This window comes from Hyaena hyaena, unplaced genomic scaffold (genome assembly GCF_003009895.1).
Source record: "Hyaena hyaena isolate Hyena2069 unplaced genomic scaffold, ASM300989v1 scaffold_675, whole genome shotgun sequence".
Classification (NCBI taxonomy): Eukaryota; Metazoa; Chordata; class Mammalia; order Carnivora; family Hyaenidae; genus Hyaena; species Hyaena hyaena.
Window position 1 is genome coordinate 47,045 of NW_024081303.1, and position 10,992 is coordinate 58,036.

Here is a 10,992-nt window from a genome sequence, read left to right on the forward strand (position 1 = left end):
TCATGTCCCTCCTCTGCTTGAAACTGTTCAATGGTGTCTTATATCAGGGTAAAAACAAAAGTCCTTAAAGACTTGTATGATCTGTTGCCTATACTTCTCTGATATCTCGACTCTTAGTCTTTTACTCCTCATTCACCCAGCTCTGGTTACACCTGTGTACTTTTCCCTAGCCTCTAAATGCCACCCTCAGGGTTTCTGCATCTTCTTTTCCATCAGATATCCACATGGCTCTCTCTCTCATTTATTTCAGGTCTCTGTTTGAATATCAACTCATCAGGAAAGCTTTCCCTGACAGCCTACAAAAGAGTAATCCAAATCAGGATCTCATCCAAACCAGGAATTTTCTATTCTTCTTATTTTTCTTCATAGCACATATCAGTAACTGATATTTTGAGTGTCTGTTTCTCCTGAGAATGTGCACCACAGATGAAGTCAGAAATCAATAATAGAAGGAAAACTGGAAAATACACAAATTTGTGGAAATTAAATAACACACTCCTAAACAACCAATGGATTAAAGAAATATAAGAAAAACTGGAAAATCCTTACAGATAAGGATTTTCTTATGGGAAATGAAATGGAAATGAAAACACAACATAGTAAAACAATGGGACACAGTGGAAAAAAAGTGCTAGGGGGAAATATAGAGCTATAAAGAAATGCTTACACTAAAAAACAAGAAACATCTCAAATCAACAACCTAACTTTATAACTTTAGGAATTCAAAAAAGAAAAACAAACTAAACCTAAAGCTAATGGAAGAAAGGAAATAAGATTATATCAGAGATAAACAATATAGAGAATAGAGAAACAATAGAGAAAAATCAATGAACCCAAAGGTTCCTTCTTTGAAAAAGATCAACAAAATTAACAAATCTTTATCTAGATCAACTTAGAAAAAAACAGAGAAGACTCAAATTTGGAAAATCAGAGATAAAATTGGGGCCATTACAAACAATCCCATAAAAATAAAAATAATTAGGGGCACCCAAGTGGCTCAGTCGGTTGAGCATCCGACTTCAACTCAGGTCATGATCTCATGGTTTGTGGGTTTGTGAGTTCAAGCCCCGTGTCGGGCTCTGTGCTGACAGCTCAGAGCCTGGAGCCTGCTTCAGATTCTGTGTCTCCCTCTCTCTAACCCTCTCCTGCTCACACTCTGTCTCTCAAAAATAAACAAACATTAAAAAAAAATGAATTAAAAAAATTATAAGAATACTTTGAAAAATGGGGGCACCTGTGTGGCTTAGTCAGTTAAGCATCCAACTTTCACTTAGGTCATGATCTCGCGGTTCGTGGGTTCGAGCCCCGCGTCGGGCTCTGTGCTGACTGCCAGCTCAGAGCCTGGAGCCTGTTTCAGAGTCTGTATCTCCCTCTCTCTCTGACCCTCCCCTGCTCATGCGGTCTTTCTCTCTCTCTTTCTCTCCTAGAAATAAATAAAAAATATTAAAAAAAAAAAAGAATACTTTGAAAAATGGTATGCCACCAAATTGGATAATTTCGATGAAATGGACAAATTTCTAAAGCCAAAAACCTACCAGGATTAAGTCACAAAGAAACAGAAAATCTGCATACACCTATAATTATTAAAGGAGAATGAATCAATAATTAAAGTCTCTCAACACAGAAAAGTCTGGATCTAATGCACTCACTGGTGAAGTCTACCAAACATTTAAAGAATTAATACCATTACCTTACAAAATTTTCACCAAAATGTGAAAAGCAAGAAACACTTCCTAATTTATTCTTTGAGGCCAGCATGCTAATGCCAAAGCCTGACAAGGGCACTACAAAAAATACTACAGACAAGTATCACTTTTTTTTTCTGTTCACATTTTAACTCCAGTTAGTTAACAAATAGTGTTATATTAGTCAAGATGTAAAATATAGTGCTTTAACAATTCAATACATCATCCTGTTGCCCATCACTACAAGTGCACTTCATAACTGCCATCACATATTTAACTCATCCTCTACCCTCCTCCCCTCTGGTAACCACCAGTTTTTTCTCTATAGTTGAGTGTTTCCTGGTCTCTCTCTCTCTCTCTCTCAATATTGCTTATTTTGTTTCTCAAATTCTAAATGAGTGAAATCATATGGTATTTGTCTTTTTCTGACAGATTTCAATTAGCATTATACTCTCTAGCTCCATCCATATTACTGCAAATGACAAGATTTCCTTCTTTTTGACTGAAAAATACTCGTGTGTGTGTGTGTGTGTGTGTGTGTGTGTGTCTGTGTATGCCACTTTTTCTTTATCCATTCATCAATTAGTGAACACCTGGGATGCTTCCCTATCTTTGCTACTGTAAATAATGTTGCTATAACAAAGGGGTGTGTCCTTCACTTTGAATTAATGTTCCTGTGGGTAAATACCCAGTAGTGTCATTGTTGGATCATCATTTTTTACTTCTTGAGAAGCTTCCATACTGTTTTCCACAGTACCTGCAAAAGTATGCATTCCCACTAACACTCTAAGCAGGTTCTCCTTTCTCTACAACCTTGTCAACACCCTTGTATCTAATGTTGATTTTAGCCATTTATGTCATTGAAGTTTTGATCTGCATTTCCCTGAAGATAAGGGATGATGAACATCTTTTCATATGTCTGTTTGCTATCTGGACATTTTCTTTGGAGAAATGTCTGTTCATGTCTTCTGGCTATTACTGACTGGGTTATTTGTGTTTTTTGGTGTTGGGTTGTGTAAGTTCTTTATATATTTTGGATACTATCCCTTTACCAGCTGGGTCATTTGCAAAAATCTTCTCTTAGTAGATTGCCTTTTAGTTTTATTTACTGTTTCCTTCCTTGTGCAGAAGCTTTTTATTTTGATGTTGTCCCAATAATTTATTTTTCTTTTTAGATCTTTAATCCATTTTTAATTTAGTTTTGTGAATGGTGTGAGAAAGGGATCCAGTTTCCTTCTTTTGCATGTTGCTGCCCGGTTTTCCCAACACCATTTGTTGAAGAGACTCTCCTTTTCCCACTGGATATTCTTTCTTGCTTTATCAAAGATTAATTGACCATATAATTGTGGGCTCATTTCCATTTCAATACTGTTCCATTAATCTATGTGTCTATTTTTGTGTCAGTACAATAAGTACTGTTTTGATTACTAGAGCTTTGTAATATAATTTGAAGTCCAGAATTGTGATGCCTCCAGTTTTGCTTTCCTTTTTCAAGACTGCTTTGGCTATTCAGAATATTTTGTAGTTCCATGAAAATTTTAGGGTTGCTTGTTCTAAGTCTGTAAAACATGCTATTGGTATTTTGATTTGGATTGCACTAAAGGTGTAAATTGCTTTCTGTGGTAGTAACATTTTAATAATATTTGTTCTTCCAATCCTTGGGCATGGACTGTCTTTCCATTCTTGGTGCCTTCTTCAATTTCTTTCATCATTGTTTTATAGATTTCTGAGTATAGGTCTTTTACCTCTTTGGTTAGGTTTACTCCTGGGTATCTTATTTTTGGTGCAGCTGTAAATGGGATTGATTCCTTAATTTCTATTTCTGCTTCTTCATTATTGGTGTTTAGAAATGCAACAGATTTCTGTACATTAATTTTGTATCCTGTGGCTTTACTAAATTTGTTTAGCAGCTCTAGCCATTTTTTAGTGGAGTTTTTGGGCTTTCTATATATAGTATCATGTCATCTGCAAACAGTGGGAATGCTTTACTTCTTCCTTGCCAGTTTGGATGCATTTCTTTTTGTTGTCTGAGACTGCTGTGGCTAGGACTTCTAGTACTATGTTGAATAAAAGTGGTAAAAGTGAACATCCTTACCCTGTTTCTGACCTTAGGGAAAATTCTTTGTTGAAGGTTTTTTTTTTTTTAAATCATGAATGGATGTTGTATTTTGTCAAATGCTTTTTCTGGATCTACTGAAAGGATCCTATGGTTCCTATCTTTTCTCTTACTGATGTGGTGTGTCATGTTGATTGATTTGCAATTATTGAACTAACACTACAACCCAGGAATAAATCACATTTGTTTGCGGTGAATGATCTTTTTAATGTATTGCTGAATTTGGTTTGTTAGTATTTGTTGAGGATTTTTGCATACATGTTCATCAGGGATATTAGTCTGTAGTTCTCTTTTTTAGTGGTGTCTCTACCTGGTTTTGTTATCAGGGTAATGCTGGCCTCATAAAATTAATTTGGAGTTTTCCTTCCTTTTCTATGCCCTGGAATAGTTTGAGTAAAATAGGTATTAATGCTTCTTTAAATATTTGGTAGAATTCACCTATGAAGTCTTCTGGTCCTAGAGTTTTGTTTGTTGGAAATTTTTTGATTATTCACTCAATTTACTTCTTGGTTATCATCCTATTCAAATTTTCTATTTCCTCTGGTTTCAGTTTTGGTAGTTTATAGGTTTCTAGGAATTTATCCATTTCTTCTAGGTTGTCCAATTCGTTGGCATATAGTTTTTCATAATATTTTCCTACAATTATTTGTACTTCTGTGGTGTTGGCTGTTATTTCTCCTCTCTCATTTGTGATTTTGAGTTCTTTCTCTTTTTTTCCTGATAAGCCTGACTAGATGCTTATCAATTTTAATGACTTTTGTTCAAGGAAACAGCTCCTGCTTTCACTGATGTGTTCTATTGTTTGTTTGTTTGTTTTTCAGTTTCTATATCATTTGCTTCTGCTCTAATATTTATTATATCCTTTCTTCTGCTGGTTTTATGTTTTATTTGTTATTCTTTTTCTCACTCCCTTAGATGTAAGGTCAGCTTGTTTGAGATTTTTCTTGCTTCTAATTGAGCCCTTTATCTCTACTTTGTTATTCTTTATCTCTGTGTTAATGATCACACTAATGTCTCCCACTCTCTTCTCATCAGGTCCACTGAGTATCCTTATGATCACTGCTTTAAATTCTCTATCAGGCATATTACTTATATCTGTTTGGCTTAGATCCCTGGTCATGGCCTTGTCCTGTTCTTTCATTTGGGATAAATATCTCTGTCTCCTCATTTTGTCTGCCTCTCTGTGTCTGCCTCTCAGTGTTAAGAAAATCAGCTATGTCTTCTGCTCTTGAAGGAAGTGACTTTATGAAGAGGAGGTTCTGGAGTGTCCTGCAGTGCAGTGTTCCCTGTTCACCAGAACCTAGCACTTAAGGAGAATGTCCTATGTGTATTGCTTATGCCTTGCTGTTATATCTTAATCACTTTTCCTTTCAGAGCAGTCGTCTGCACTGACCTGTGCTTACTCTGTGGTATTAGTGGGACTCAGGCTGACCAGCTCTGAGAGGGGAGAGTTAGCCAGGGAACTTGGAAGCAGGCAATTGTTGTTAGCAAAATTACACCGGGCCACTAGTCCTCTGCAGTGGAGGACGTGAAGCTGGTCTGGGCACAAGATGATGGCTGGGCATGGCCTTTAGCAGCAGATATAAACCTGGAGTCTGGGCTGGGCACCTCTGCAACTTTAACAAAACTTGCCCTGAGCCCTGAGTCGAGGCTACAGGTATCTGTGCAGCTGTGTTTCCTACAGCTGGTTCTACATTTATTCTGGGAGTTGGGGAGGAAAATGGTGCCTGCCAGCTTCCTCATTTTGAAAGAAGTCCAACACGCTCCAAAATTGGTATGAACAGATCTATCTCGTGTTTGCCCCTGGTGCTGTGTGAACTGCTGTTTTTATGTTGTCTCTCTTCGCAGGCTGTTACCTCTCTTCGCAGCTGTTACCTCTTTAAAGGCAGCAACCCAACAGCTATCACTTACCTACCCTCCTGGCTCACCTGTGTTTAGTCAATAGACTTCTAAAGCTCCTGGCTCCAATTCCCACTGGTTTTACAAACTCATGGAATTCAGCCCCTCTGGTTTTTAAAGCCACCATTATGGGGATTAGTCTTCCCCACGTGACCTCCCTGGTAGAAGTGTCTGTTTCTTTGCCCTCTCTGTGTATACAGCTCCCTCCCTCCAACTAGCAGCCTCCTTCCACATTTTGGACTTCCCTAACTTTTCAGCTACAGCTTCTTCTCTATATTTAGTTGTGGAGTTTGTTCTGCCAGTCTTCTAATTGCTCTGGTTTATTGACTTGGATGTGGATGATATCTAGTTGTAAACATGGGATGGTGTGAGCTCAGGATCCTCCTACTCTGCCATCATTCCCATGCTCCCCCAGACCAGTATCTCTTATAAACACTGATGCAGAAATCCTCAAAAAAATATAAGCAAATGGAATTCTGCAGCATACTGAAAGGACAAGAAGAACAAGTGGGATTTATTCCTGGAATGCAAGGATAGTTCAATATATGAAAATTGATTAATGTAATATACCACATTGACACAATAAGACAAGGAAACCACATGATCATCTCAATTGTTGCAGAAAAAGCATTTGAGAAAATTCTATATTCTTTCATGATAGAACACTCAACAAACTAGAAATAGAAGGAAGCTATCTCAACATAAGAAAAGTCATATAAGGAAAACCCATAGTGAACATCATACTCAATGATGAAAGATAAATCTTTTCCTTCTATATTAGGGTACAAGGCAAAGATACTCACTTTTGCTACTTCTATTCAACACAGGACTGGAAGTTCTAAACCAAGCATTAGTCAAGAAAAAGAAAAGGCATCCAAATTGGAAAGAAAAAAATAACCTTTTCACAAATGACATGATCTTATATGTAGAAAACCCTACAGATTCACAAAAAGAATTGTTAGAATTATGTGAGTTTAGCAAAATAGCAGGATACAAAGTCAACACACAGGAATCAGTTGCAGTATTCATACAATAACAATGATCAATGTGAAAAGCAACTTAAAACAATTTCATTTTTAATAGTATCAAAAAGAATAAAAAATTTAGGAATTAATCAAGGATGTGAGAGACTTATACAATGAAAAGTACAAAACATTGGAGAGATTAAAGATGACAAATGGAAACACACCCATGTTTATGGATTAGAAGACTTAATATTTTTAAGATGTCAATACTACCCAATGTGCTCTACAGATTTAAGGCAATACCTATCAAAATTCCAATTATGTTTGTTATCGAAATAGAAAAACCTATCCTAAGACTCATATGGCATCTCAAGGGCCTTCAAATAGCCAAAAACAATCTTGAAAAATAAAAACAAAGCTGGAGTGCTCACACTTCCTGGTTTCAAAACTTACTACTAAACTTACTAATGATTTCTTGGGAATTACACCAAAGGCAGAGGTAATAACAAAAAAAGACAAGCTGGGCCTCATGAAAAATTTCAAAAACTGTTCATCCAAGGCACTATCAACAAAACAGAAAGGTAACACACAGAATGGAAGAAAACATTTGCAAATCATAACCCCAATAAGGGATTAATAGTCAGAATATACAAGGAATTCCTAAAAATCAACAAGCAGATTCAAAAATGGGCAAAAAACTTGAATAGATATGTAAGTAACCAATGTGGAGGATGTTTTACAAGATGAAGAGTTCAGGAGATAGATGGAGTAATAACAACATGCATTCATTATGAACATATTTAATACCACTGAAACTGGTTAAGAGGGTAAATTTTGTTTGTAATTTTTCCACAATGAAAAAAACTGGGGGAAAAAAAAAGAAATGTAAGGCACAGAGTAGGGTTCTGTTTAATCAACACTACTTTTTCAGGGCTTGGAAGGGCCTTGCACACAACAGGCTCTCAAAAATATCTGTGGAATTATAAATCAATGGAAAAATACAAAATGATTCCAGGACATCTTCTCATAATCATAAGTTAAGAGCCCTTAAATAAGTGAAACATTATAAAGCTCAAAGTACCTGTTTCTCTGAAAAGCTTTCATCAACTTTGGTTCCCATGGCAGCAACTCATTTAAAAGACGTATCAATGTACCATGCAATTCTTTTACAGCTTGCCTCCGATGATACCATTTGCCCTAAAAACACAATGTTAAAGTAAATCCTTTAGATTTAATCTAAAAGTGAATATCAAGCCTTATTTCTGAGTAAAACACAAAACACCAATACCCATCAAATGAGTATATCTTCTTCAGAAGGTTGCAGAAAGAGGAAAAATATTCTGTAATAAATCTTATTTGTAGTATTTTAAAGATTCTCAATTCTACTGGAGAAATCTAAAACCTATTTAATCAAACAAGGAGACAAACATTTTTTTTCAGTTTTTAATTGGGTCAACTATAAATATTTTAATAAATCATTTCTAAATTTTTTTAACGTTTTATTTATTTCTGAGAGAGAGAGAGAGAGACAAGCATGAGCAGGGGAGGATCAGAGAGAGAGGGAGATACAGAATCTGAAACAGGCTCCAGGCTCTGAGCCGGCAGTCAGTACAGAGCCCCACACGGGGCTCAAACCCACAAACGGTGAGATGATGACCTGAGCTGAAGTCGGATGCTATACCGACTGAGCCACCCAGGCGCCCCAATAAACATTTCTAAATACATGTAAAAATACAAACATTCATAAAAATCCACTAAATATGTAAATATGGCACGCTTCTGTAAAGTTTTTGTAATTATTCCAAAGATTGGGAAGAAAGAGAAAAAAAAATCAGGATTGTTATATTCAAAAACAGTCTTCTTAACAAACTTCCTTATGAAGTTTTACAATTATTTTACTTAAAAATGTTTCCAGCACAGATAAAAGTCATAATTTTCAACACTATGATGCTACAGCTACACTAAAAGTTAATAATTACTGACACTCCCTCTCTATTTGTTAAGTATTATCCTATTTAACTCATATATCTATATCTAGAAGGGGGAAAGGAGGGAGGGAAAAGGAGGAGGAAAGTGAGGAAGAAAAGGAGGGGAAAGAATGGAGGGGTTGAGTGAGCATGAGAGTGCACATGCACTTTAGTGTTATGAAAACCTTTCTAATGTATATGCATTTTTAGTCTCACTTAACAAATGATGAAACCAAAGACTGAGAGATTAAATGACTTGCTTAAGGTCCTACTGACTTGAATCTAGATCTACCTTATGCTGAAGTACAAGTTCTTAGAACTACATCACCATCTCTGAAAAGCTTATCAAATAAATTCAATGACACAGGTTACAAAAACCTGTGTAGTAGAGATACACTTCACCAATACCCATAAAATTATTCAAATACCATAGGAACAATAAGGTTTAGAAGTTATATCTTTAGGTAGCCAACTTTTTCCACAATGTTAGTATATGCCTATCAACATCACCATCATCATCACTACCATCCATCTTCATCATTTGCTGTTCTATAGCCATATGGTATTTTTTTTTGAGATATAATTCATACATCATACAGTCCACTCATTTTTTTCTTCTATTAACAAAAAACATACAACTATATATATATATATTATAGATCACATTTAACATGCAAAAATTAGACTTCATCTCATAGCAACTATTGAGTTAATTTAAACATATGTAGAACACTATTGCATGAAAATAACCACTCTTTAAAGCTAAATGTATTCTGAATATGTGCATAAATTTCCCAATTTTATATGTGTCTAAAACAGTCAACATTTCAGCCACTTACTGAAATGTGAAATTAATCTATGTATGTAAAATTTTAGTCACAAATATAAATGTTTAATAGTATAGTTCCTACTCCAAAAGAGTATTTATGCATGTAGAAATAAACAACTACATTTTTACTTCTGAGGTTTTTATATCTTGGAAGGGGAATTGTTTATTAGAAGAGTAGGAAGATTTGGGATTATATGTATATGTGTACATAATGAGTATAGAACCTAGACTTAATGATTAATTCTTGTCTTTTTAATATCATGAGAAATCAGAGTATTGTGAAAAAAAATTTCAAGAAAATTATTTCATATAACAATCTAGACAGACCTTCCCTCTTGTCAAATGCTTTCTCAAAGGACCCAACTTAACAATAAGTCATAATTCAAAGGTTTATTTTCTCAAAAAAAAGTTAGAAGATAGTGCTTTTATATCTTTATACAATAAAGCACTTTATAGTGCTTATTCTAACCCATGAAAACAAAACTATTAAGCAATAAATAATATTTTTATCTAGGGAGAGGTAAGTGAGGAAGATAAAAAGGCAGATGACAGTCACCCTAAATCCTTTGTGGAATGAGGTAGTACTCTATTTCAGTAAAAAAAAAAAAAAAAAAAAAAAAAGGTAGATACTGTTTTTTCTTTTAACAGGGCATATTAACAGCATTATTTCTCTACTTTTTAACAATTATTTAGCTCAAAAATGAAATGGTAAGAATAGAAATAAACTTTGCCTAAGCTAAAGAAGCAGAAAGAGGAAAAGCATGAGTAATGAAGGTAGGGAGAGTATCATCTTTGTGGTATATATAATTAATTGGAAAAGTGTTCCAATTAAGTGCACCAGACAGTTTTTAAAAATTTTTCTTTATATTATTTTTGATAAAGGGAGGGAGAGAAAGAGTGAGTGAGAAAGTGAGAGAGAGAGAGAGAGAGAGCAAGCGAGCATGAGTGGGGGAGGGACAGAGAGAGGGGGAGACACAGAATCCAAAGCAGGCTCCAGGCTCTGAGCTGTTAGCACAAAGCCCAGCATGGGGCTCCAACTCATGAACCGCAAGATCATGACCTGAGCCAAAATCTTGACGCTTTAACTAAGCAACCCAGGTACCCCTAGTGCACCAGGAATTCTGAATTTTTTGTAACTGAGGGTTATATGCGGAATAATGGCAGATGCATAATTAGCCTGGGTAGTATGGCTGCTATCCGATTAGTGTAGTGGTGATGGTGTGGGAAATGGAGAAGGAGGAGCAGTATTGTGGGACCTTGGGACTAGGTAGATGAGGAACAGGAAGAGGAGTCTCTGTAGTTGAACGTCATTATTTTAAGACATTTGTCAGCTGTGTTTGTGTCTCTATTAAATTATATCAGGGGCGCCTGGGTGGCTTAGTCGGTTAAGCGTCCGACTTTCGCTTAGGTCATGATCTCGCGGTTCGTGGGTTCGAGCCCCGTGTCGGGCTCTGTGCTGACTGCCAGCTCAGAGCCTGGAGCCTGTTTCAGAGTCTGTGACTCCCTCTCTCTCTGACCCTCCCCTGCTCAC

At 36.0% G+C, this 10,992-nt stretch overlaps 1 protein-coding gene across 2 annotated transcripts in view; it reads right to left on the bottom strand.

Annotated features, from left to right (window-relative positions):
- KIAA2026 (KIAA2026 ortholog) overlaps positions 1-10,992 on the bottom strand; it is a 106,414-nt gene that overhangs the window by 11,913 nt on the left and 83,509 nt on the right. For both annotated transcript variants that reach the window (XM_039217121.1, XM_039217120.1), the window contains one exon: positions 7,747-7,862. In XM_039217121.1, the coding sequence (XP_039073052.1) occupies positions 7,747-7,862 (116 nt within the window). The remainder of the gene's footprint in view (positions 1-7,746; positions 7,863-10,992) is intronic.